The sequence below is a fragment of the Bicyclus anynana genome, chromosome 1, assembly GCF_947172395.1.
Source record: "Bicyclus anynana chromosome 1, ilBicAnyn1.1, whole genome shotgun sequence".
NCBI lineage: Eukaryota > Metazoa > Arthropoda > Insecta > Lepidoptera > Nymphalidae > Bicyclus > Bicyclus anynana.
Window position 1 is genome coordinate 1,784,039 of NC_069083.1, and position 27,629 is coordinate 1,811,667.

General features: G+C 38.7%; 4 protein-coding genes across 4 annotated transcripts; 2 read left to right on the forward strand and 2 right to left on the reverse strand.

The window, feature by feature from the left end:
• The first annotated feature begins 224 nt into the window (after positions 1 to 224).
• Positions 225 to 18,290, forward strand: LOC112047474 (protein pigeon). Its single transcript, XM_052891436.1, has 14 exons — positions 225 to 456; positions 1,419 to 1,841; positions 2,636 to 2,775; positions 3,535 to 3,666; positions 5,697 to 5,870; positions 7,012 to 7,189; positions 7,545 to 7,849; positions 8,366 to 8,542; positions 9,514 to 9,726; positions 11,039 to 11,188; positions 11,797 to 11,993; positions 13,282 to 13,496; positions 13,788 to 13,994; positions 16,117 to 18,290. Exons 1-14 carry the CDS (start codon positions 396 to 398, stop codon positions 16,263 to 16,265), a joined length of 2,721 nt encoding a protein of 906 aa, XP_052747396.1. The 5' UTR covers positions 225 to 395; the 3' UTR covers positions 16,266 to 18,290.
• Positions 16,695 to 21,552, reverse strand: LOC112047481 (replication termination factor 2). The gene is made up of 4 exons (XM_024084607.2): positions 21,393 to 21,552; positions 21,041 to 21,220; positions 20,351 to 20,560; positions 16,695 to 19,515 (listed from the first exon to the last, which is right to left on the reverse strand). Exons 1-4 carry the CDS (start codon positions 21,459 to 21,461, stop codon positions 19,003 to 19,005), a joined length of 972 nt encoding a protein of 323 aa, XP_023940375.2. The 5' UTR covers positions 21,462 to 21,552; the 3' UTR covers positions 16,695 to 19,002.
• A 219-nt stretch (positions 21,553 to 21,771) lies between these two features.
• On the forward strand, positions 21,772 to 22,700 carry LOC112047479 (uncharacterized). The gene is made up of 3 exons (XM_024084606.2): positions 21,772 to 21,796; positions 21,828 to 22,116; positions 22,317 to 22,700. The coding sequence occupies exons 2-3, from the start codon at positions 21,900 to 21,902 to the stop codon at positions 22,655 to 22,657; spliced, it is 558 nt and encodes a 185-aa protein (XP_023940374.1). The 5' UTR covers positions 21,772 to 21,796; positions 21,828 to 21,899; the 3' UTR covers positions 22,658 to 22,700.
• Positions 22,701 to 25,113: 2,413 nt separating this feature from the next.
• Positions 25,114 to 27,412, reverse strand: LOC112047477 (uncharacterized). Its single transcript, XM_024084604.2, has 3 exons — positions 27,196 to 27,412; positions 26,506 to 26,763; positions 25,114 to 25,357 (listed from the first exon to the last, which is right to left on the reverse strand). The coding sequence occupies exons 1-3, from the start codon at positions 27,298 to 27,300 to the stop codon at positions 25,244 to 25,246; spliced, it is 477 nt and encodes a 158-aa protein (XP_023940372.2). The 5' UTR covers positions 27,301 to 27,412; the 3' UTR covers positions 25,114 to 25,243.
• Positions 27,413 to 27,629: the final 217 nt, after the last annotated feature.

Below are 27,629 nucleotides of genomic sequence, written 5' to 3' on the forward strand. Positions count from 1 at the left end.
TTAGTGAAGTGACCAATGAAGTAAGATAAATTTCATTAATATTCAATAACTATTGTAATCAATAATAAATTACAAAAAATATGATTAATTATTGCGTTTCTTTGTTTTCGGATAATGGTAACGTAAAATGGAGTTTCTAATGCTGCTTTCCTATTGGTTATTAAAGGCAAGCACCAACAACAAAACGTTCGTTGCGTTGGCATCATTGTTGTGGTTAACTTCAGTTTGATTTACAGCTGGGCGCCAGCTGATAGGAATTGACTAAACGAAAGTCAATAATATTAGCATCGCGTTCTAAAAGTTACTTAGATTAAGAAGAATAATATAGTAAAGATTTTTAGTTATTGCTGTTATTATGTGAAAAATAAGGCAAAAGTGCTCCGATATTCCCGAAAATGGCAGTTCACAATATTGCGGTGAAACTTTGTGGTGTTCTACAATCAAAGGACGAAGAAGGTAATAACTGGTATTATTATCCCAGAAAACTACAATTTTTATAACATACTAATTGTTTCACACTCTAAATGACTGTATGACTGTATATTGACTCCACAAACAAGAAGTTTAGTTACTTTGCTTAAAATAACCTTTATTAAGGATTATGTTTGGTATGATTTAAAATAACAATAAATTGCTAAAATTAATATCAAACCGACTCATATTTATAGTCTTAACTTGACTTAAGTATTATACTGGATTTTTTACATTAATCTAATACTCTACTAATATTGTATAGAGGTAAAGTTTGTGAAGTTGTAGGGGGCTAAACTGATTTTGAAAATTCTTTTACCAATAGAAAGCCACATTAATTGTGAGTGTCAATGTTTTATCCCTGTATTCCCACGGGAACTGGAACTAAGAGGGTGAAACTGAGGGGTGTCTGTAAATAAAAAAATAACTTAGCTGTATCTCTCCAAATACCTAATCTTAATCCCTGAATATCTAATCCTATCTAGGCATGACTATAAACAGAAATTTACAATACATCATACATTTCAACAGCCCACTGTTATAAAATGAACATAAGTTGCTTTGGGTCAATTTCAATACGGAGTTTAAACCCACCACTCTGTTCCACTGTAAGTTGGAGGGCTTAGGGTTAATATTTGTCGCTGCAACAATCCTATGAAAAAGATTACATCCTAATGACACATACTATGAGAGAGAGCAATTGTGTGTCTAATAATTATTGTCTCTGGTTCTACTGGCTCTAATAACTGTTACTTAATAAAACAAGTACCAAACCTCTAGAATAATAACACAGACAAAAAAGAAGCAGCCTTACTTAGTTAGCACATAAAGACAGTTCAGTAAAAAAAACAAAATGAAAATTTTAAAGTAGTGCTCTATTGAGTTAATTTGTGAAATGTCAGTAGGTTAACAGGTGGACAGGTCTTACAATAATACCTTCTTTCCAGAAGTAACTGCACGAGAATGGCGTCTAGTTGGTCAGGAGCAGGACGGATCTCAGCTGTTAACCTGGATATCGACAAATGGCAACAAAGATGTCATGAATATTGGTGTTTATAAGAACAAAACAAAAACATTAGACATTTTACATGTTTTTGATGAAAAACTGAATATCATCCAAGCATCTGTTAACTCGAGTCACAGTTTGTTAGTATATGTGGTAAAAGTTGTGCCAACTGAAGGAGATGAGGGTAAAGAGGCTACTTACTGTCCGTTCCTGATATCCTTGCTACCAGATAAAGTGAACACGCCTGAAGTTGTTGAGGAAGCTTCTACTAAACAAATCATGCTGCAGTTTGTCTATGGCAAGAGTAACAAGTACAGTCCAGGAATAAGAAATGACCGGTTTCTGCTTTTTAAGCATTTGGAATGTATGTGTTCTCATTTTGTTTTTTATTATATTAGCACATATTAGTGACGTGATAGCCCAGTGGATATGGCATCTGTCTTTGGTTCGGAGGGCATAGTTCTAATTCAGTCTGAGGCATGCACCTGCAACTTTTTAGTTATGTGCATATAAAAAAATTAATCATGTGTCTCAAATGGTGAAGGAAAAAATTGTGAGGAAACCTACATACCAGAGAATTTTCTTAATTCTCTATGTCTGCCAATCCACATTGGGCCAGCATGGTAAACTAAGGCCCAACCCTTTTCATTCTGAGAGGAGTGCTCAACAGTGAGCTGAATGTGGATTGTTAATGATGATGACTTTATATTCAAAATAAAAAATCTTATCTTCAATCTATTGTTTCACCCTTGAAAGTTTGCCGCGATTCACGATAGTAGTATGTATTATGAACGTTATAAGGCAACTGTCACCATACCCATGCTATCTGAAATAGACTATAGTGGTGCTGTGCATGTAGCCAAGGATCTGTATAATATCTTACATCTGTATGATGTGACACATCTACACATAGTCAGTAAAGTGTTTGATGAATTGCAAGATATAATGGGAAAAAAGCTTACTACCATTGGTGGAAACAATATAAAGATCAGTTTTTATTTAATCTGTTCAAAAATTAATCAATGTCAAACAATTTGATAATTTTCAGCTTTGCATTTAATGGATTGCTTCAGTACCAACTGGTCATAATCCCACAGACTATCTTGTCAAGCAGGTTTGATATCTAACAGGGTCCTTTACAAGACATGTTTTTTTCAGGTATTAAAATATATCGCTCACCATTGTTCCTCAATGAATGTGAGGATGGCACTGAGAAGTGGGGCTTTGATGGCATTTACCCACAGCCCGAGACCATTGTGAACATCTTCTCTTGGGCACAGTGGGACTGTGTTAATCAGGTATTGTTTAGCATTTTGATAACTGGTGACAAGCATTAAAGATTTTCTCTATCTAACTAATCTATATTTGGTATAGTTAACCAACAAATGCACTTAAAGACTTTGTTGTTATTGTTTTATGTAGAGATAAATTAGTTTTTTATTAACAATAAACCATTAATTCAGCCAAAAAAATTAACAAAATCAAAAATATGTAACTTAACTAACTAATACTAATGCTTCAGCTGAATAGGGCACTACTTTGACTCTATATTATAATGAAAAACAGTAGCGTTGATTTCCAGAAGCATTAAAAGCAAACCTTACATAAAATAAGAAAAACCGCATCACTTATTTCTATCGCATATCTCCTCGCCGTGGTGCCAATCGGAATTTTCGATTTCGGCCAAGGTTCAGCATAAAAAAGTTTCGGTTTAGGCTGAAATCCGCCCGAAACTAAAGTGAAATTTCATACTGCGATTTTCGTCAACCGTTTTTCGTGAAATTTCATGGAAAATGGATGGAATCGGGATGTATTTCAAACATAAAAATAATTTTAATAATTGGGTAATAATTTACCAAGTTATGAGGTAACTAACATTTGATAAAATAAACAGTAGCATTCTAGGGTGGGTCCCCCTATATACGCCTATGCGGTACTACCCTGCGGTCGACGAGTCTTTAGCCATAGCCCTGCATATAAGAAAAAGAAATAGAAAAGACACATGTCCCTGCGTGGTACATTCAATGTGACGGTTTCACCATTGTGCTGTCTACAAGGTGCTGTTCTACATCCACTACCGCGCGCCGTCGCAGAGCTTCGCGGAGGGCGAGGAGGTGAAGTCGCCGTCGGAGCTGACGCCCACGCTGTCGGCGCTGCAGTTCCACGCCGACCTGCCGCACGAGACGGTGGTATGTGCTTTTGTATCTTCTATCGGCTCTCATATTATTATTATTTATTCTATACCTCAGCGCTTGACCACGACATTTACTTTTCCCATCGTCGTTGAGTTATTTCTATTTTAATGATTTGTTTAGTAATTTGCCATTGACATAATTTTTACTAATTAATTTCTATAACATATTGAAGCAATGCTGGAAACCTTAACCGCAAATGATAAAGTGCTACCAAGAGCAACTCTAATCATATTATGTTATTTTGATGCGTCATAACAAACCTACATAGGATTTCGTGAAAATATACTATGAAACATACTAGAAACATACATAAGCATACTAGAAAATAATTGTTTAATATTTAAAATTAATGAAAAAAATATTGTAAAGTACTCTTTAAGTAAGTATTACTCAACGGATTCAGCTGAAATTTGTATTGAAAATACATTATAGCAGTGGCGAAGGATGGAATTTAGATGAAGATGACGGCCAAGCGGCGCTAGTTCAACACTTTTAATCCGGGATTGAAATATACCGCAAGGTTATGCCTTTCTTGATGAGTACTGTTTACCAACAAAGAAATTAGAACACGCATGTCATTTCATAACTTATTTATTTTAAATTTTGTATGGTTTGTATATAAAATGTTGAATAAAATATATCAACCATATCTGTTCTAACCTTATTAATCAAATTTATTTTCATTAATTTAAGAACAAGGTAATTACTGTTATTAATAGGTGTCAAATGATTAGTGATTTATACCCTCATTTATAATTAATTTGTTGATAAACAGTAGATACTCATCAAGAAATGTACTAGCAATGCAGGCTGTGGTATAGATCACAACACGCAGACAAAGCAAATATAGCCATAGCACGTGATGGAGAGGAGCAAGATAATACAGGGTGATTCGGTCTTTAGTGCGGATATTTTTTTTCGTGGTTCTGTATCATTAATAGAATATAAATCTACAAACAGTTCGATACATTTTATGTAATTTTTTTTTTTAATTTATGTCTCTAAAATAACAAAATAATGTACATATTATTACTAAACAAGATATATTCAGCTTAAAAGTGATCTGGTGACGTTCTTTAGGTATCAAACGAAAATAAAATAAACGCACAATAGGGTGACCCTAAAATTCTGTTCAAAAGTAAATAACTTTAGCTAACGATAATTTTGTTATTTTTGAGTTAAAAAAAAAAGAAAAAATACGTGATCATTAAATTTTGTTTATGTACAAAATATAAAAATATCCGCACTAAAAAAATTTTCTTCCTGTATATCTAGAGAAAAAAGATATTGGTTGTGTGGAAATTATGCCAAAATATCGCATAGGCTACGGAAGGTTGGAGAGAAACAAACGTGGATGAGTCGTGTTCGGGTACAGGAGACAAACGCGCAGACGGCGAGCCGTAAGCACAGAGATTAGGTTAGGTTAGGTTAGAAACGGTACCGGTAACCGGTACCGAGTTATTCCTTTTCAAAGTTGGTATGTGTGTCTCAGTTATAAACTCCGCTTTGCCGCGCCACGTCAATCGATCGTCGGTCCTTAGGTGAGAGAAATAACATACGAATTTAACTTGCTAATACTTTGCGCCACGGGATCGATAGCATTGATCGCATTAGCAAGATTATGGCATCCCGATGAGTTCACCTGCGATTCCCATTGACCTCGCCATGATGTTTTATTTATCATGCTTCTGTCGTATTGTTAGGCGCAGTCGCAATTTCAAGTTTACTGAGTTCACAATAAAGTATAGAATCAGATTACTTTTGTTGCTATACGTACCTATATGATAGCATCTCCTTTTTTGCCCTCACGACGTCACTATACGTGTAGAAATCAAAATCTCCTATTTATTATAGGTATTTATTTATTTAACTTATAACTACCTAGTAGGTTTAATAATAATTAGCCTATTTCCTGATGGCAAGCCGTCGGATTACTATCTGGCCCTGCGGGTTCAAATTCCAAGTTAAAGAATTTGGTTACAAATTCTCATTTACATGTATTAGTTCCTACATTCCTTTTGCAGTTAAACATCCCCCTGAGCCTGCCGCACGTGCCGGGTGCGCACGGTGCGGCGGCGGCGTGCGGCTCGTACGAGGACGACCCGGTGCCGCTGCGCGTGCACGACTGCAGCCTCGACCTGTACATAGTGTGCGACCAGCGCGGCGTGCTGTGCGTCTGCCACCACTACTTGTACAAGGTAACTACGATGGCGGCGTGCGGCTCGTACGAGGACGACCCGGTGCCGCTGCGCGTGCACGACTGCAGCCTCGACCTGTACATAGTGTGCGACCAGCGCGGCGTGCTGTGCGTCTGCCACCACTACTTGTACAAGGTAACTACGATGGCGGCGTGCGGCTCGTTCGAGGACGACCCGGTGCCGCTGCGCGTGCACGACTGCAGCCTCGACCTGTACATAGTGTGCGACCAGCGCGGCGTGCTGTGCGTCTGCCACCACTACTTGTACAAGGTAACTACGATGGCGGCGTGCGGCTCGTACGAGGACGACCCGGTGCCGCTGCGCGTGCACGACTGCAGCCTCGACCTGTACATAGTGTGCGACCAGCGCGGCGTGCTGTGCGTCTGCCACCACTACTTGTACAAGGTAACTACGATGGCGGCGTGCGGCTCGTACGAGGACGACCTGGTGCCGCTGCGCGTGCACGACTGCAGCCTCGACCTGTACATAGTGTGCGACCAGCGCGGCGTGCTGTGCGTCTGCCACCACTACTTGTACAAGGTAACTACGATGGCGGCGTGCGGCTCGTACGAGGACGACCCGGTGCCGCTGCGCGTGCACGACTGCAGCCTCGACCTGTACATAGTGTGCGACCAGCGCGGCGTGCTGTGCGTCTGCCACCACTACTTGTACAAGGTAACTACGATGGCGGCGTGCGGCTCGTACGAGGACGACCTGGTGCCGCTGCGCGTGCACGACTGCAGCCTCGACCTGTACATAGTGTGCGACCAGCGCGGCGTGCTGTGCGTCTGCCACCACTACTTGTACAAGGTAACTACGATGGCGGCGTGCGGCTCGTACGAGGACGACCCGGTGCCGCTGCGCGTGCACGATTGCAGCCTCGACCTGTACATAGTGTGCGACCAGCGCGGCGTGCTGTGCGTCTGCCACCACTACTTGTACAAGGTAAGTACAATGATATTGTGTGGTGTTCTGTCTGACAAGGATCATTCAACATTTGATGACGGTAAATTCATTCATAGATATGAATTAAATATACGAATAAGTCAGTGGCCCTGGTTATGATCATTAACATCCGAAATAGATCGTTACGGTCAATGATCATCGCACTATTTATGATACAGTTGTAACTAAATTGCAGCCCCTGGACGACTCCACCAGCTCCTTGGTGCTAGATGACGTGGACCTGAAGGACTCTGGCGTCAACTTCGCCTACTCTGTGACCTTGCTGCACCACGGCTGTGTGGTGCACAGCGTCGTGCCCGACCTGCCGTGGTCGCTCGCCAAGTCTCTGCGTCCTTCTTACACACTGTACAATGGTAAGTGACAGATATACGAATGGATAGTAGACGCCCTGCAATTTCTCGAGGGAGTACGGGGTGAAAATGTAGCTTTCTATTAGTACAAGAATTTTCGAAATCGGTTCAGTACTAGAGGCCATTTTATGGGCTCTACCACATATCGCAGGGTATTGTCCTGGGTGTATTGGAGATATTGTGATGTATGTTGAAATAAATGATTTTTTTCTTTATTTTCTTTCATCCAGATTTTACACTCTACAACCTAACAAACTTTACCTCTATAAATTTAATTAAATGCATGAATGTGTTCTTTATTGATCTAGGAGCCTTTCTTAAATATTTGGAAAGTTTATGCAATTATTACCTCTCACAGAAAACCATCTCCTCGTCAACATACCGATGCTGTTCACCCATATGTTAGACATCAGTCCCCATCACGAGCCGTGCTGCCACATCGTCGTCCCCAGGGACCCCAGCGAGAGTGGCCCCAGCCTGGCCCCGCTGCACGGCTGGGGCCCCCACGTCATGGTGGACCTCAACACTCTGGACGTGGTCACCATGGGAGTCTCAGAGAAGGACCTCACTTCGACGTTTAAGAGCGATACCGTGATAGAAAACAAGTTGGCCATCATGCACTATGTGATACAGCACGAGGGGAATATGGATTTGGCTGAGGAGGTTTGTGTAATTTTTTTCTCCTTATGTCACCTTTTCGTATTTCAGCCTTACGTAACATATCTTAGCTTTTATTTTTTTATTGCGTTGTTTTTCTTCTTGTTTCCTTTATGATTCAAGGAACTTGACAATTGTGGTCCAGCTTTTTAGTGATTCAAGCATTCTATACGCAGTGAAGGATGCTGTGCATCGCATCATCATATTCGTTGCATTATAATTATAACATTACATATTAATCAAGTTGTCCCATAATAATTAATGAAAATTCATTAGATTAGTTTTAGATTATTATGTGATGTATACTTTACTTGCTTGTTTGATCTATTACTATACAAGCTGTACTGAAAGCTAAGGTTTGATACTCCGAGCATTTCAGCTCGTTCCATCGCCCGCTGTGTGACTCTGAGCCTTCTTATAAGGCCCATAGCTGGCGAACAAGTCTCGAAACCATAGGTCATCACTGGTAACACGCACTGACCGAATAATGATGACGTTATTAAACTCCTTGTATGTTTTCAGCTGATATCGTGGCTGTGCCTAAACCAGCACGACGGGCTGGGCGGGCTGCAGCGCGTGATGCAGGAGTACCTGATCAGCAGCACGTTCGCAGTGACGCGCCGCTCGCTGCCCGCCTCCGCCGGCGCGCTCATGAACTGCTTGCCCTTCACCTTGCACTTGAAGTTTGCTGATGTCAAGGTAACTTTACTGAAGCGAGGGTGAACGGGTATCTGCTAGGGCTACGCCTCAACCAGCACGATAGGCTGGTCGGGCTGCAGCGCGCACTTGATAGCAAGAATGGCTTAACGTTTTTTCATCGGGGTGACGTCACATCAAGGTTGTATTTTGTAATAGGGCGTTTTTCAGTGATCCACGGTAACGCCGCAAAGTTGTCCTTGTATCTTCGAAATTTAGCTATCAGAGATACACTGTTGCTTGTACAAAATTGTTCTACTATTAGTATACTTTAGCATATGTCGGTACGGTAAGTTACCTTATCAGCCGATAGACGTCCACTGCTGGACATAGGCCTCTTGCATGTATCTCCAAGCACAATGATCTCAAGCCGCCAGCATCCAACGGCTCCCTGCAACCCGCTTGATATCCTCAGTTTTTCCGGTGCGGGTTCGCCATTCCAGCACCTTGGGACCCCAGCGGCTCTTTGAACTATGTGGTCTGCCCATTGCCACTTCAGCTTCGCGACTCGTTGAGCTATGTCAGTGTCTCGTTCGTCTGCGGATCTCCTCATTTCGGGTTCTATCACGTAGAGAAACTACAAGCGTAGCTCGCTCCATCGCCCGCTGAGTGACTTTGAGCCTTCTAATAAGGCCCATAGTACAATAAAAAAGTTAATATAATAAATGTTTCAATTGTTTACGTACTATTTCTGCTATAATCTCAGACCAGTTACTTCTATAGGGCCTACCTCGCTAGAGGTTACCCCTCTGTCAAAATTTACACACACACAACACATTTGGCCATGAGCATTATATAGGTCATCAATCGATGTTTCATTGTGTTAAAATTAATTACGATTTAAAATTTGTAGTTGTGTGCAATGTAAGGACACATGATATATTTATTGATGTTAAATATTTTCGGTGTGTGAGTTTGCAATACAAGTCCAATAGTGATTGGTCTGAGGTAAGAGGTATATCAACGTGCGCCAGGCGGGCAGCGCGAGCGTGTGCGTGTCGGTGTGCGCGCTGTGGCGCGGCGCGGCGGCGGCCGTGGTGCTGGCGCCGCGGCAGCGCGTGGCGCAGTTCGCGGAGGACGCGTGGACGCGCCTGTGGCTGGCGCTGTGCGCGCTGGCGGCGCCGCGCAACCGGCTGCGGCCCGACCACGTGCGCGAGCGGCTCGCCGTCACGCTGCACTGCTACCAGGTACGCCCCCACTAGGAAGACCTACAAGGCTGTAGCTGTACCTTGTAGGCTGTAGCGGCTGCTCATATTAGGCGGAGCATCAGGAGCTTGGTTTGAAAGGCCTATCAGCATTGAACGTGAACACCTATCGAGTGATGAAGATAATGATGATAGTGATAAGAGTTTGGTGCATGACAATTTTTTCGATAATTATTACTCTCTACTATTTTTACACCTATGCTTGCGTAATCAACAAGAAACCGTTATAATTTTGCCATGGCGTCTATCCGTCCGTCCGTCCGCGGTTTAGCTTAGAGACTATTACTATTAGAAAATTAACCTGTAATTTGGCATGAAAAAATGTAAACATTAAAAACGCTGAGTAAGTCGCAAAATAAAGTCTTGAAAAATATTTTTATTATGGTACCTCCTCGACATGATGAATGAATTTAGTTTTACCAGTACATCTCATACTGTCAGGTGCTGTTGGATAGGTCTTCAAACAGTACAGCACTGGATATGACAACACTATTTTTCAATTCAGGGATCCATTTAGGCATTATTCAGGTCTAAATATAAGTATTAGATTAATATACAAATCCCTACCCTGTGCATAGCCAGAAACGCACTTGGAGTTTTTTAGTATTCATAGGTGTTCTATGTTTCAAATGTGTAAGGACCATAGTCCTTATTGTAATAGAAGCAAATCACTGGCTCATCCCTATACTCGTATCGTAGGCAGCGCAAGCGCACGTCCGCTCCCGTCTAGCGCCGCTGACAGACTGACTGGCTGACTGCTTAGTGTTTATCCCCCTACTACATATTATCTACTTACTTGTATGCAGACACAAACACTACAAAATGTATACGTAGTTGGTCGGGGTAGGTAGAGAGATTTTCTTTTTAAACATCAGGAATGGGTGCCCTTAGGGTGGCCGCTCACTGGCAATTTTTAGTTGGCCGACTATCGAGCAACTAAATTGCTAACCCCAACAACTTAGTTGCGCAACTATCCTAATCGAAAGTCAATCGCTACTCAGATACGATCGGCGTCCAATTTATTAGTTGCGACGATTTAGTTGCTGTAGATGTGCGGGTTGCCGTATATTGCTATACCTGTTAGTATTCTCGGCAACTTAGTCGGCCAACTAAAAGTTGCCAGTGAGCGGGGGCTCTTAGTTCTTACTGCTTACCCCCCCTACTACATATCTACCTACTCGTATGCAGACACAAACACTACAAAATGTATACGTAGTTGGTCGGGGTAGGTAGAGAGATTTTCTTTTTTAAATATTAGCAATGGGCGCCTTTATTCCCCCATGTGCTTGCGCAGCCAGAGGCGCTGTCCCGCTGCAGCACGCCGCTGTCGCCGACGGGCCCGCCGCTGCCGGCGCGCCGCCCGTCGCTGGCGGCGCAGGACTCGCTGCCCTTCCTCGAGCTGGACGTGTGCACCACCAGCAAGCAGGAGCACGTCATTGCTGCGGTCAGTTCATTTGGATACTGTTTAAACATCTAACTGCAGTATTACAGTAAATCAACGATTATTTAAACTTCGGTTATATGAATTCGTGGTTATCCGGATTACCACAACGGTTGACAATATTATGCGGAAACATTTCCGATCCTGACAATAGCTAGATCACATCATAAATTAAATAAATGTTTTTTCTCAAGGTATTTTATCTTGTAATGTGAAAATGTCTAAAATTCAAGGATTAGGGTAACCAGTTTTTGAATTTTAGACAAATGTAAACTTTTTTGTGTGATGCGTAAAAATAAGTATCAAATCATTTTTTTTGCAACTCTCAAACAGTGAAGGAAAGCATCGTGAAGACACCTGCACACAAGAGAATTTTCTTAATTCTCTGCGTGTGTGAAGTCTGCCAATCCGCATTGGGCCAGCGTGGTGGAATATTGGCTGAATGAATAAATATGAATCTGGTCCAATTGATAATTTTTGTTATTTACAATCTTTCCGCTGCAGCAGAAAATTTATCATGGGTTACTACTGATACTCGGAAATATTAGTGTATCAAACAAACAACCTGAGTAGGTCCCAACCGGTAGACAATAAGAAAGTGTGTGACATAGAACCTGCGCGCGGTGAGCGTCCACCTCATGACAGAGAGCAGCAACAACAACTCGGGCGCGCTGGAGAGCGGCGTGCACGCGCTGGCGACGCGCTGGGCGGCGGCGCAGCTGGACGCGGCGCGCGCGCTGTGCCGCGCCGTCGTGCGCGCCGTGGGCGCCGTGCCGCAGCCGCACCAGACCAAGGGCTTCCCTTTCATGTATGCGCCGCCTCGCTGCTGCTACTTTGTCATTGGCCTGCGTTGGTTGTTCTGCGTTTCATTTTCAATTTTGTGTTTTGCTTGTTCGCGGTTTGCGTTCCATTTTTGAATTGTGAATGTTTTTGTTTGAATTTGTTTTGTTCCATTTGTTTTCAGTTCCATTTTATAAACGTTTGTGTTTGTTCCATTTATGAATTTTGTTGTTCCATTTATAAATGTTATAATTATTTAAGTGAGCATTTTTTTCAGTTTTAAAGGCCCTACTCACACATCTGCCGCAGGGGCAATCTAGGGTGTAGGAGTGGGGATGACCCTTAATTGCATCCTTAATTGTGATGTGTGTAGGCATGCCGGGGCAATTTGGGAGGATGGCCCTGCGGCAGGGCGGCAGGGGCGCGAGACTATCCTTGATCCCTAAGTCGTCCCTGCCGTCGGTGCGTGTGTAGCGCGATTGGGGCAATTTCTCAGTCAGTTTGTCAGCAGCTGTCACACGGAGTACACGTACAAACAGCGTAGAATCAAAATGTGTACTTTTATAATATTCATGTGGCATAACTGACTTCTTTTCTGTAGCCATTTCTTCACCCAGTATCTCCTTTTCCTTTTTTTTTGGGGTAGCACCACAGAAAGCGCCAAGGCTACTCCAATCTTTTGAGTGGTCGATAATATGGGTGCCATTCTCAATACGTGTGCTCAGCTCGGCTTATTCTGGAACACTGCACGGCAGGCAAGTGTGTAGAGATACTCCCGATATCGCCACAACCGCCGTGCATCCTAGATTGCCCCTGCGGCAGATGTGTGAGTAGGGCCCTTAAGTTTGTGCTTGTGTGGCATTTTTATAGTGTCTATTTGGTGTCTTATTAGAGTTTGGTTGGTTTGTATTATTAATTAGAGTTCAGTTAATTTTTCGTATTGTGCTGCTTTTTGTGTTCATAAGCTAATGTTTCATTGTGTGTTCTGTGTTGACATTGTGCTTGGAATTTGACTTTATTATAATGTTTTTTTTTGTTAAGCTTGGGATCTATATTCAATTTTTTGATTATTAGCTTTAGTTGGTACTATACTTAAGTATGTTTCGTTTTTAGATTTTCGTTCAATTTTAAGTAATTGTTGTATACTGCATTGTTGGAGTTTTCAACTCCAGTTTGAATTTATCCCGACATCGTTTTTATGTTTTTTGTTTGATTACTTTACAAGTACCTATTGGATGTAAAACTAACACTTTACGTTTGGTGATTTAGTTATTTATACATTTATAATGTATAAATAACGTCTTGTGTTTTTTCAGAGATGAGATGGACAGCACGCACGCGCTGATCCTGTTCAAGACGCTGGAGCAGTACTACGTGGCGACGGATTCCATCGCGTTCCCTCTGCCGCAGGGCTTCAGCTCGTTCTTCACGTACCTCGGCTACCGCACGCTGCCCTTCCACGCGTTCGTGCAGTACGTGCACCGGAACGTGTTCGAGCTGCAGATCGACGTGCTCAAGGCGATCATAGCGAGTGAGTTGCCTCCCTCCCCTGCTTCAGCTCGTTCTTCATGTACCGTAAGAGACTAAATTCGATTCTTTTTTTCGAAATGGTGGAAAATGTACAATGGAAATCTTGGTCGACAATTTGCCGTTAAGCTTTTTTCGGTCCAATTAGCGTTTTTTAATCTAAAATTCAGCTTTTTCGGCAAATTTGCATTTCCAAATGTAGGTATAGAATAGTCGGAGTTTCCATTTAACTCAAGTGTATTAGCTCACTGAACACTGAGCTATTGAACAGATTGAGTGCATTGTTGTGGCGCAGGTAAGGACGACGACAAGAAGCGCTCCGTGAACAACAAGCTGCGGCTGATACAGATCGTGGGCGAGGGCCGTGGGCGGCGCGCACTAGCCTCGTGGCCGAGCCGCGCGGCACTGCTCCTGCGCGCGCGTGACCACGCCGCCGCGCTGCTCAGCGGCGTCAGTGCGCCCACGCGCGACCACGCGCCTCACCGCCCCGTCAAGGACACTGGTTAGTGCACACACATTTCCAGGGCCCCCCTAAGGGCTACTGGTACCCTTTAAGGCATTTTGAATTATCTTTTTTTTTTGATGGTAGGTAGGTGCTTAAAATAAAGCAAAGAGCTGAACTGTAAAAGCCATATTTATTTGTAAACTGAAATAGCAAAATGAAATTTTTTTTGGGCCCTTTGTTTTGGCGCCCCTAAGAGATGACGCCCGTGTGCATTGCTCACTTAGCACATATGGTAGCGGGGGCCCATTCCCTAACGTAGTATCAACGTATGGTGCTAATCAACTGGTTCGGTTAGTCTGCCTTGTTGGTCCAATGTGGTATCGGATCACGAGGTTAGGGATCGAATAGTTTCGTGATCCGATATAACCGGTTATATAAGATACTGAGCTTTCTTTTTTCTAAGAAATTTTCAGTTATATTCTTAGTCCGGAGTTGGGAAATTAGTGGTGTTGCACCCTGTGCCTTGGAGTGTGCATTAAGCAGTTGATAGTGTTGATTAATGAATCTAACATTGCAATTGGAGCAGTGTGGTGGGTTTAAGCTCCAGATCTCTCCTATGACGAGGAAGGCCTGACCACCGTGCGGGCCGTTAAAAATAGACTGATAATGATGAATCAACTGGTGCAGACTCCACCAAACAGCTGTTGGCGCGGACTCCACCACACAGCTGTCGGTACAGACTACGTCGCATAGCTATGTCGTGCGTAGGTCCTGACTCTCACGCATATAAACGTTGAGTTAGAGACGAATAGTTCAAAAGCTATTTGGACGAAGACAGATGAGTTCCTTTTGGCAAAAAATGTCTATCGTCTCTTTTTTTACTATGGGACACATCATCACATCACACATCACACACATCGTCTGCGTGAAATTTCACAAATGAATGAATTTTCACAAACCCGCACGAACCCTAGCTTTTTTTCGGGATGAAAAGTAGCCCAAATGTTGCTCAAGATTTCAAAAACCTCTTCTATCTTCCAGTGAAAGCCCCATTAAAATCGGTTCAGCCAATTCAAACAATAGCCTGGACAACCAGATAAACAGACAGGCACAATTTTTAAAAATCTTGATTTTGTTTTAGTATCTAATATCGTATAAATAACTATGAGCACTTGAAAAAATATAATTCTTTTGAAATCACAGTCATACACTTCAATTTTATTTATATGTATTGATAAGGTTCGCTTGAAATGTTGACTTAAGTATTGTTGTTCTGATAGTCGTTTCAATCGATCATATAGCGAAAACTAACACCAAGAAGCTTTCGCTTATCTGTTGGATAAAGAGTGGGCTACAAAAGGCAATGATTCTTGAGACGGCGCATATTGTGAGGGACTCTGAAGCCTTGCTTAGACACTCAAAATGTCCGTCATTAAATTTTTGATAGTGTTTTGTCAGTGGCAGTGCCTTCCAGGGGCCCCATATCAAAATTAGTTGCCCAAAAAATGGTAAAAAAACAAACCGATCAACTTGAGAAACCGATTAACTAAAAAAGGAGCCTCCTCCGTTTTTAGTTAGTTAAAAATTCGCACACATGAAACAAAACTGATTGCTTAAAATAAATATATGAAAGTGACTTAACCTATGTTGGATGTCATCATCATCATCATGTCAGCAGATGGACGTCCACTGCAGGACTTAGGCCTTTTGTAGGGACTTCCAAACATCACGCTACTGAGCCACCTGCATCCAGGGAATACCTGCGACTCGCTTGATGTCTTCAGTCCACGTGGTGGGGGGTCGGCCAACATTGCACCTGGTATGCGGGGTCACCATTCCAGCACCTTGGGAACCCCAATGTCCATCGGCTCTTCGAACTATGTCGGTGACTTTGGTTCCGCAAAGATAGCTTTTTGGACTTTTTTTGAATAAGCAATCTAGACAGACATAAAAGACTTTTGTCATTTATGAAGTGAAATACCTACACTCGCGCCTCGTACATCGTCTCGTACCACGCCTCGCGTGGCCGCTGTGAACGCAAACGTACTGTTTACACATTCGTCCCATACTTCGCCTCGCGGCTCGTCTCGCCACTCGAGAGTGTAAATGAGGATAAGTCTTTTTTCGGGAAGCACCAGATTCAGAGATTTTGGATTACATTTATTACTTGTACCGACAGGTATCGCGGCGCTGCCGGCCGGCGAGCGCCTGTCGCCGCTCGACACGTTCCTGGACCTACTGACGGCGAAGGCCAGCCTCAACGAGCTGGACTTCAACCTCATCATAGAGGCCACGCTGGCCTCCGTGCAGCAGGACACCGCCGCCTAAGATACGACCTACCGTAGCCGACTTGTTACTATCGAGTTTTAGACTATCTCTTAGACGTAGAGACTATCTCTTTGATTTAATAATGTGATAATTAAAACTCTGTTTTATGGGAGGCTATATTTTACTTCAAGAACAATTTTAGTGTCAAAACTAACGTTTATCAACAATTAATATGGTAATTTTACATGAAAACTTTACCTACTTTTAACACAAAAAATATTTAGAAAGTTAAAAAAATGTTTTTTTTTTTGAGATATCATGTTATAGGTACGGCTTGACCGATTTTGATGAAGTTTTATATTTGTATATTCGGCAGGTATGATATTTTTTATCTCTTCATATATGTTAGTCATAAGGCAAGCTTCCCTTGGAATTATCTTATTGGCTAGCAACCAATGAGTAATAACAAGAAGCTATCGGTAACAAACATATTTATTTATTAAATATTCTACAAAATACATATTGAAATCAAGCCTAACCATAATGCAAAACAATGCACAGATGGTTTCACTGTGTTTACTATAATATTTAGTTTGTTAGTTAAAGCCTAATATTCAGAATTGAAATAATCAATGCGCCATGCTAAGGTCACTTCAACTGTACTTTAAGGTTTAGGATATAGAAAATACTGGTCTCGTAATATTTAGTGTTGATATTTTACATAACTATCATGCATTATTTACTTGTACTTAGTAGTTTAACATTATATTTAATTTTATTTCCCCTTAATTTATTTGCATTATTTCATACATACTCAATTAAAGACGCCGGCAAGTAAGTTGAACCAGTTGACAGTTGTTTGCGCAGGTACAATTATTATGCCTGGTACATTAAAGATTTAATAATTAAAATAATAGTTTAGAATTAAAAAAAAAATCGTACACAATTTTAATGGCGTCAACGTGTTGCTATGGTTACCTGGCACCTCTTACCTTACGTCGCTAGCACCCAAAAATGTTATGCTAGCCACAAACGGTCAATTATTCTCGCATTTCTGTAGCACCCACGACTATAATTGATCGTGTGTTGGTCACTGCGTACATGACTTGTATGTTATGCCGCGTGGGTACTGCCGTTTGCTTTTCAGAAACGTGAGAATAATTGACCGTCAATGGCGACCTTTACAGCGCATAGTTCAACTTACAGGCTGCTTAGTGCTTACTGTACTATACCTACTAACGTTGTTAGGCATATGTAGGTACTTTTCTGCAATTTGTTTGGTTACTCATAAATATCGTTAAATTAGCACAAAATTTACGTCTTATTGCTTACTTTGGTACAATATTATATTATTGTATAGTGACTTGAACACTATTTAAATTTTATATTAAGTCCATATGTGGGCGAACGAACTCTTTCGTTCGCCCAATTTAGGTTAGGCCATCTACATCTTCATCTACATTCACATTCCAGATTCATTTCATATTTAGAATTCCCTTGACCGCGCATGCGTGGATATATTCTTTCGCCCATCCATTACATTTTTACCAGTCCTCCATTCCACACCGCATCATCACTTTAATAGTCCTTTTATTTTATATCCTTTTACAATTGTCATAATCAGTAAAGTGAATAAATATACCAATCAACAACATCGCCTTATATCAATATACAAATATATAAAACCTCAATAGCGATACATAATATTCCATTAAATCCTTCTATGTGGGTGGGCTATAGACGAAAATTTAATATAATTTGTAAAATTTTGATGAATACGTAATTTTATACTTACGGACAGCTAATTTAAAAAATCAAGACATTTTGTAAGTACAGTAGAAGTAGTTATTTATGTAAGTACAGTTCGTTTCATGTAGTATGGTGCGGGTGACAGTTTGTTTCACTCTTGAAAGTTTCACGATAATAGTACATATTATAAACGTCATACAGGTGATTGTCACCTTACCCATGCTATCTGAAAAAAGCTTTAGTAAGTTAAAATGACATTCCATATTTTAATGTGCAATCTCGAGTGCAATAAACTTATAGTAGGTAAGGATAAAATTAAAACATTCCCAAAATAAATTAATCATTTTTATTTATATTCAAATGTTTCCATGTAAGTGCTATTTTTACATACAACACCATAAGTTACCGACAAAGACGTACCGCCAAGTGATTTAGCGTTCCGGTACGATGTCGTGTAGAAACTGAAAGGAGTGTGGATTTTCATCCTACTCCTAACTTAGCCTGCTTCCATCTTAGATTGCATCATCACTTACCATCAGGTGAGATTGTAGTCAAGGGCTAATTTGTAAAGAATTAAAAAAAAAAAGTCATTATAGAGACAATAAATTTTAAAAGAAAACTCGTAGGAATAAGAATTTATGATGTTGATTTTATCCCTGGATATAAATATCCCTGTTAATCCTACTAATTTTATAAACGCGGATGTTTGTATGGATGTTTGTTATTCTATAACGCCGCTACTACTGAAGCGATTTAGCTAAAATTTTAAATGGAAATAGATTTTACTCTGGATTAATACATAGGCCACTTTTTATCCCAAAAAAACCATGGTTTCCCGAGATGTGCGAAAACTGGTGATTTTGATTATATGAATATTTGTTAGTCTTTCAAGCCTCGACTACTGAACCAAATCAGCTGAAATTTGGTATTGAGATATATTATAGCATGTATTAACACATAGGCTACTTTTTATCCCGGAAAAATCCATGGTTCCCGAGGGATTTGTAAAAACTAAATTCTAGCTAGGTCTGCGGGCATGCTGGTGAAATTAATTATAAAATGGATTGTAAGTAACCCAATGTGCTCTTTGTTGGTCTTTCTCATTCTTGTGTGACGTAAATATAGATTTGTACACTTCACTGCTCTGTGGGTCTTTTGCTATACTGTACTCTTTCTTAGTCTTCTTATATGACGGGTCCTGTGCTAACTGTGTAGGATGCGCCCGTTTTGATGATCCAAAGTGACCTCGTGTTTGTTTATTGGGATTGAACTTTGGTATGGATAATGGTATTGTGTCAATCTCTGTTTTTACTTTACTCTCTTTGCTTGTTTCATTTATCTTTTGTTGTGACTCTTCTGTAACATCTTTTTCTATCTTAACTTCTGTAGATGTGGATGGCTTTTCTATATCCGCCGATGTTATAGTCTCTACTTTGTCAGTTTTCGATTTCTTAGTCTTCCTGTTTGCAACTCGGACAGCCATTTTCTCTTTAAGCTGTACAATGTCTTCTTCATTCCCATTGAGAACAATTACATCATTGTCTATGAATGGTTGTTGACACTGAAATAAATTGAAAACCATTTTTAGTTTAACAGTATTTTATAATGCTATTTAAATTAGTATATTCTTATTGCTTGATATAGGATTATAATTCTAAGGAAACAGTGACCTGTGACATTGTTTTAGTTTTTTCACATTCACAGAGATGCTTTTAATTTTTATTTAACTATAACTTTACACATAAAATTACATACACTGCAAAGCAAAGTGTTTATGATTTTATATTTCAATGTGCAAGGAACCACAACGTAAGTACAATCTTGCTCTATAATTGTTTCAGGAACTTTTAATATTATATCATAAATTAAAGAATAATAGCCAGATAGAGTGCATGGAACAAGACAGTGTTGTAGCTGTTCCAAATACAAAATTCAAAAGCTAATACATTCTCAAGTCAGTCCAGTCAGCAAAAAAGCAAAGCAAATGTCAAGGAGACACATGACATATTTTTATGGGTTTCGGAGGCTTCACCACGCTGTTTGTCATTCTGGATAGTCTTTATTCTGTGCATTATATGCATGAATGTATTAAGCTGAAGCGTCAACTCTTACTAGGGAGGCCCCAATACAGGAGTTAGCTGGTAAAAGTAATTCAGTGGGGATCTACCAAGTGCCTGGCCAATCGCATAAAAGGCAATAGCAATCTAAAATATGTGGATGAATGCATAGCATCCTCATTCCCCAATGCTATGACAAGTTAAATAGATATTTCATCCAAAATTCTGATCCTGTCTGACTAACAATACTACTGAGCGAGTATCATGAAAGTTTTTTAACCCTTGAGCAGACAGATTAATAGGTACACCAGTTGGCTGTGACTTAATCAATATACTTACCATATGACAAATGTTTTGTTTAACTTCTTTGAAGGCCCTCTCAGAGAGAGCACATCCACAACTCCACAGGAACACAAAGCGGAACTTGCCGGCCATCTCAATTCCGCTGATGGGACAGATGTACGGGGAACTGCCTTCCCCCACCGAACCTTCGGCGTGATCTGTCTTGACATAAGCTGGATTCTTATACAGGGTCAGATCTTTGATATCCTGAAAATATTCATTTTTAAACCCATTGCAGATATTGAATTAAATAGATGACAATTTTCAAAAAAAATATTTAAAACTTTTACAGAATACAACTGCTTATATAGGTAGTTCTTTTACTGAGTCCAGGTGAACTTGGACAGGAAAAATTAACTACATTCCCTATTTTGAGTTAATTAATACCAGATTATTTGCAACATAAATTATGTACTTTTTATGGTTTATGGTTCAAAACACAAGTCATCTAACTTGATTATTGCAACATTGTCATAAGATTATTTTGTAGAATTAATTACCATGTCAGGTCACCGATAAACCAAAAATTACTGCCGCTTGTTGTAGTGTGTCATGAATTTGATTAATACGAGTTGTAAATATTATATGCATGCTGGAAATTCTTTCTCTGTGCACCATATGTTGCTAATGGTATACTTTTCAGTTCCAAGTTTGTGCTTCCCATATTAATACAATCAAATAATGTACCTTAAGATTCTTTATATGGCTGATAGATTCAGGTTTACTCTCCTTGTCAAGCAAAGCTTCCAGCACTGAGCTCTTGCTGTACAGCCGGCCCAGTCCACACGCGACCACGGGCTCCTGCAGGGGCTGCTGAGATAGCGCACAGTTGCGCCATTTGAACGAGCGCTCTGCATCTTTGTCTTTCTAGAAAAATATTCAAACTTGATGATTAATTTAACCAAACTACTTTCAAATATTATGTTGGGAAAGTTTTAAATAACAAGGAAAAGAAAAAAAAAAAATTCTTCATTCACTATGTGTATTCCTTAAATTTTTAAGGAATACACATAGTGAATGAAGTGTACTGTTTACGTACTTGTTCTGGTTTCTTTTTAAGACGAACCAATTCATCCCTACGTGGAATGGTACCACCATCACAACCCATTTTGAAACACAAATAATAAACTTAAAATACCAATATGGATTTTTACAGAATTTGTTACCACTTTTCTCTGTTTTTTTATGACGTCACACAATACAATAATTCACACAAAATGACAAAACACAAATCACAGACGACAAAGTATGAAGAATGAAGATCAATCACACACAGACCACAGAGCACAGACGAGGACAAACACAGAACATTAATACTCCCAACCAAAGAATATATTACTCCCCAATTCTTCATTGCCATTGGGTATTTGCTTTTCTAATTTTTTGTCAAATGTCAATGTCAAAAAAAGAAGGATAGGTAACCTATCCTTTTTTGTAGGTTAGATTTGGTTTGGTAGAAAAGAAATTGAATTGAATTTAAAAGAAATTGTTTTTGTGGTTTGTGTATTTCAAAATTATATATATAACGATAGGTAACGTATCTGACATGGAACGTGTACCGGAAAATGGTTCAGATTGCGAATCAAACAATCAAGAAAATGTTGACAAAGTTTTGGAGCCTAAACAAGTAAAGTCAAAGAAAACTAGAAAGCGTGGGATTATTTATCTATCCACGATTCCTCCTTACATGAATGTAGCTAAGATAAGGGAAATATTCAGTCAATACGGAGATGTTGGAAGGATATACTTACAGTCGAGTTCCAGTAAGTAATTTGAGGTTATGTTTACTGTTTTTCAAATGCAAGTCGCACTTGATAATAAGTCCCAATACTTGGTGGTGGTTTACTAACCAACTGAAACATTCCCGAGTCTAATTTAAGCATAAAGGTGACTTAGAAATTACAAACAACAATTATTTGTAAAGACAGATTGTAGTTATACTGTATTTTGTATATTTTTTCAGAACCAGGTGAGAAAAGGAAGATGCGAAGGCCGAATTTATTCACAGAGGGTTGGGTGGAGTTTGAAAAGAAAAGTGTAGCAAAATCAGTTACATCTCTCTTGAATAATACAAAAATAGGTACAAGAAAAAAGTCTCGTTACTATGACATGATTTGGAACATTAAATACATTCCACGATTTAAATGGATACATCTGAGTGAACGACTTACATATGAGAGAGCAGCTATGAAGCAGAGGTTGCAAGCAGAGATATCACAGGCAAAGAAAGAAGCACATTACTTGCAAACCAATGTTGAGAAAAGCAAGAAATTAAAAAAGAAAAGAGCCATAGCCCATGAATAAAATTAGTTTATAAATAAAACAATTTTTATTAAAACAGAAAATTTTGTTTTATTTGATGCATATTTTATTATTACTTATTACTGAACTTTTACTGTTTAACAATTGAATGTATTGCTAAATAACAATGGATTTAAATATATAAGACCACATCTATATAGAAGTTTCTGATTTTTTGATTTTTGCAGAGGTTTTTTTAGTACTACTTGCCTTTCTTGTAATGAAAAAACATAACTAGGATTTAAAGGTAACCTAATGGTAATTAAAAGTTTATCATAAATGATACAAATAAAGATCAATACTAATATAATAGGCAATGGCTGTTATGATTTTTAATGACCGGTTTTGGTTCAATGTCTACACCATCAAGAATTTGCTGTAAAAACTTTTTGGTCTGAAAGTAATGTTTTCCATCATTCCTTAAACTGTTTTAAAATTTGAACTCTACTTTTGACTGAAGTTTACTCTTCCGCTGATAATTTCCTCAACTCTCATTCTTTGGTGAGAGGTCAAAGGATCAGGAGTTAGTTTTTGAATGTATCGCCTCGGTGGTATCTTGTGAGACAAGATCCCTTGAGAGAACTCCCTGTGCACTCGGACACCATCCAGGGCATTTGATTGTAACCTTTCAAAACAGTGCAGTTCTCTCATGAACTGCCTGAGCTGGGCGACTTTGGCGTGGTGGTATCTGTGGCGGCAAACTACAAGACTGGAAGGATAACATTCTTCAATTAAAAGAAGTTGTTGCAAAGGGTACACCAGATATGTCACCCATGTTAAGTGATATTTTATACATTAAAATCTTTAATACTTGGCACTAACAGTTAAGAAGGATAACATAGGCACAAAATTTTCGTTTGATGAAAAGCAAAATAATACTTACTATTTATGCCCAAAAACATGGGTAATGTTTTATTTTTGAGAGAAAGGACTTAACATTTACTTGATTGCAACATCTTTATAACTAACTTTGGTTTGTATTCTAAATCATATTATTTATTTTTTTATGAATTTAAAAAGGTAAAAGTCCAAGTTTAAGCATCTGCAAAGGTGTGGGGGGGCAACAACATATGTATGGTACAATATTTATATCCTTGGTGGGGGCTTAAAACATGGGAGGCTAGGTCCTATTTAGGACATAGGATCATTGATTGAACAGATTAGAATATATTAAGTTTCTAAAATACTAATTATTCAGGACAAAATGAAAAATATCTATTTTAAACTTACTAAGCCAATGACAAATTTGTGTAGGATGGATAAATACTGACATCTGATCTTGCTAATTCTGGAAAACCTGGATAGAGGGGAACTCTCCTTTTCTTCTCTACAAGATTCTTAGATTCCTTCTGTTGAACTGTCATAATTTTTATAAAATATGTCTGTGTGTAGTTTTTTCAGATTTCAGTTAATTTATTTGGTTAATTTAAATGATTAAATAATATGACACAAAGTTTGTTTGTGTACTGTTGTCATGCCAACCTTATCTATACTTTTAGTAAATCTGTAGAGGTCAATGCTGTACATGTACCTATACTTGATACAGGTATTTCCAAAATAACTATCAGAGGGTGATTAGTGATTTATACTGACGCCAAAAATGCAATCAGTAAATTTTTTGTCTGTCTGTATGTTCATTATAGAAACAAAAACTACTCGACGGATTTTAACGAAACAGTACAATTATTCTTCATAGGTACTCCTGGGCAGGTTATAGTATACTTTTCATCACGCTACAATCTATAGGCGCAGAGCCGTGAAGGAAAATGGGAGAAGTTACTCCATTTTTAATGCAATCTTTCTGTAAATTCAAATCTGTCTGTAAATTAAAGGGCTGGATTAAAGAGGTCTAAGGGCGGACGACATCACGGGCATCCGCTATCTCTATCTAAAAATACATTTCTGTTTCATGATAAAGAAAGTATTGATAAAACTTGGTAACAAGCATTGATCTCTTGCTATTCTTAAAATATATTATCATCTATGTATGTCGGTAGTAGTAAATTAGTAAATGATATATTAGTACCTTTTCTGTTGCTCATAACATTTTAAGGTCTAAATAAAAACATTACAGCATTTTCCTGACTCAGGGTTTTCATGAAATTCCCTAAATGGATGGACCTAGACCTTTAACAAATACAGTAAAAATTGCATCAATATTAAATAAACAATATTGATAGTTGCTTGTATTAAGAAATCAGAAAATAATGCTGATAATAATTTGTGGATTCTGATATTCACAACTCTGGACATCTCACATAAAACTCAATCCAATAAAATTTGTAGGAAATATTAAAGGAATCCTCAGAAGAATGTAGGTATTCTCATTTATTTAAAATGTTTATCAAGTAGTGATTACTTTTGTAATTAATAATAATTACTGTCTTTTAGTATCTAATCCATACTTAAAATTTAAACCAAATCAGATTAATAATTAATTGAAAAAGAAAACTAAAATGTTTAAATTAACAATTTATTTGATACAGCGATAATATAAATAAAACTACTTCACAGAACCACCTGTCATTTAGAAGTTATATTATGTTGTCAGAATTGTTTACTAGATATTTATTTACAAATCTGTGTAACTCAAGATGTGGAGACGGCAGCAATTCTGCTTCTGCAGACACAGTCATTGAATTCATTCACTAGCACTGAACACAAAAGGGATTTGTCAGGATTCGAACTATAGCACTCTAACATCTGAAATAAGAATTAAAAGTTCATTAGAAAATATACAATAAACACATGTAGGTTTATGTTATGGTAGGCTTTCATTTATCTTTATCATATGTCTCATCCTATCAAACAGATTGAAGTATTCTTAGTATAGAAAATCATACAAGTCCATTGATCATATCAATCACACTAAATTTCCACAAAATTAAAAATCTGTTTGATGTGATGTATCTGATACTTATGTACCAGATATTTGCGGATATTTAGATGTCACTCTTTACAGAATATAATCCTGAGCATGTATTTCAGTACCTGCATTGGCTTTTGGACTATGTAGTGGCTCAAAAATTCTGTCTTGGCAGATTACACTTTTTGTAACCAAGTCATGTGTGTGTAAAGAAGTTTTACTTTAATAACACTATATTATTCAAAAATATTAATAACAAATGCCATTAGCATAGCTGGTTTATTCACTATTTCAGTCTTTATTATTAACCTGTTAAAATAAACATCAAATCAAATGACAAAATATCATTTACTTAATGTGTGATACAGTACAGTAAGCACCGGATGATATTTTTACATTGAGTCTCAATTTTGTATATGTCAACTAGCATAAGTCAAAGATAGTGAATAAGTCTGTTGGACTTAAGTAGTGTGAAGACTTAAGCTTAATAGCTTGCCAAATTCGTTCACAACACTCCAGATGGTCCGCATGAGCCAGGAGGGGGGTAGCAATGTCCCACAAACACAACTCATACCCTCTTTCGTCTTTTCCTCTGTTCCGCGTGAATGACTTCACACCCCGTTGCCCGCATATCTTGGGAGTGTCATGAACGCCAAGCTATAATACTAATAGTAACTCTTAGAATGCATCCAGTTAGTGAGCTGTCCGGGAATGTGCGCAGCAGATAAATGTTGAACTTGTAAAGTGTGCATTATTTATATTTTAGAATAATTTATCCTTACATAATTATTGAAGAAAACTGTATTTATCTTCTGGGAAAATTTAAACTTAACTTTAAACACAATTTACACCTGAGAACTACCACCAAATATTGTAATCAAATATGTTTTTATTTTAAAAGAGCTTTTCTACTTGGGCCTGCTAATCTTTTAATATTTGAAGAGAAAACATTCTTTTATAAGATAAGTTAAGAAAGATAACACACCTTTGCTTTTTCTTCTTGGCATGGAGGTAATTTGTTGACAACTTTGTCTGCTTGTACCATATTAAATAGTTCATTTGCTTCTTTTAATGTTTTCTGATACTCTATGTGCATACCACTGTTGATTTTCTCATGCACCCTTTTTAGATTTTCAATACGACGGGCCCAGTAGGCTTCCTCTGCTGCATACTCTTGTTGTTTCAATGTATCGTAAAATGGTGGTGGAGCATACTGAGGTTTTGGCTGTGGCTGCTCAGCTTGCTGTAATTTATTTTAAATTTATAAAGTACTAGCAGACGCCCGCGACTGCATAAAACTTGATGTAAACTCTCAACTACCCCTGACCTACCCCTTAATTTTTAAATGACCAAGGGATATATGGATGGATTCATTTTTATATATATATAGATGGCTCAAGAGATTTTTCAAATTTATTAACCCAAGTAAAGTATTGAAATGATAACAAAAGAGAAAAATGATAACTGCTTTATTATTTTTAGTGTAAACTAAGGTCTATCTAACCTTATTTGAACTAGGTTTTAATAACTGGTAATGAAGTACATGAATATGAGCGAAGTTCTAGAGAATAATTTGCGAAAAATAAATCTTAATTTCCATAGCTAAAACTTGTTATTTATTTTGTTTAATTACATGACATTGATGTAAAATTATGTAATGGTAAAACATATTTACTCGTGCATTCAGCTGGTCTTGTATGCGGTCTAAAGCCTCTTGAGAGACTTGTATGGCATTTTCGTTGTCTACACTTAACTTTCGACTGCTTTGCGAACCGCCCATGTTTATAAAAATTAATTAATCGAATTTATCGGCAAATCTCGTCAAAAAGGCATTTTCACAAAAAATATAATTCGAGTTTCGACTTTCTGTCATCCGTGATCTGTCAATCACGTCAATGATTGCACCACCACAGATTAACAAGATAATATGATTACACTCTATGTTGTCAATGGAATCTGCAGCCCTTAGACCATTAATAACGGTCTAAGCTGCAGCCGCAAGACAGATCACATCACAGATCACTTTATAAATTAAATTAGTAAAACACAGAATAATAACGTTAAAGACGATAGAGAATGAAGAACAAAACTGCAATGCACATAATTCTA

Excerpts from the sequence above, each read along its gene's own strand:
- LOC112047474 (XM_052891436.1), top strand. The coding sequence starts at position 396 with ATGGCAGTTCACAATATTGCGGTGAAACTTTGTGGTGTTCTACAATCA. Across the intron at positions 457-1,418 it reads ACAATCAAAGGACGAAGAAG|AAGTAACTGCACGAGAATGG; the intron begins GTAATAACTGGT and ends CCTTCTTTCCAG. Across the intron at positions 3,667-5,696 it reads ACCTGCCGCACGAGACGGTG|TTAAACATCCCCCTGAGCCT; the intron begins GTATGTGCTTTT and ends TTCCTTTTGCAG.
- LOC112047481 (XM_024084607.2), bottom strand. The coding sequence starts at position 21,461 with ATGGGTTGTGATGGTGGTACCATTCCACGTAGGGATGAATTGGTTCGT. Across the intron at positions 21,221-21,392 it reads TTAAAAAGAAACCAGAACAA|AAAGACAAAGATGCAGAGCG; the intron begins GTACGTAAACAG and ends ATATTTTTCTAG. Across the intron at positions 20,561-21,040 it reads GCCATATAAAGAATCTTAAG|GATATCAAAGATCTGACCCT; the intron begins GTACATTATTTG and ends GAATATTTTCAG.
- LOC112047479 (XM_024084606.2), top strand. The coding sequence starts at position 21,900 with ATGGAACGTGTACCGGAAAATGGTTCAGATTGCGAATCAAACAATCAA. Across the intron at positions 22,117-22,316 it reads ATACTTACAGTCGAGTTCCA|AACCAGGTGAGAAAAGGAAG; the intron begins GTAAGTAATTTG and ends ATATTTTTTCAG.
- LOC112047477 (XM_024084604.2), bottom strand. The coding sequence starts at position 27,300 with ATGGGCGGTTCGCAAAGCAGTCGAAAGTTAAGTGTAGACAACGAAAAT. Across the intron at positions 26,764-27,195 it reads AAGACCAGCTGAATGCACGA|CAAGCTGAGCAGCCACAGCC; the intron begins GTAAATATGTTT and ends AATAAATTACAG. Across the intron at positions 25,358-26,505 it reads GCCAAGAAGAAAAAGCAAAG|ATGTTAGAGTGCTATAGTTC; the intron begins GTGTGTTATCTT and ends TTCTTATTTCAG.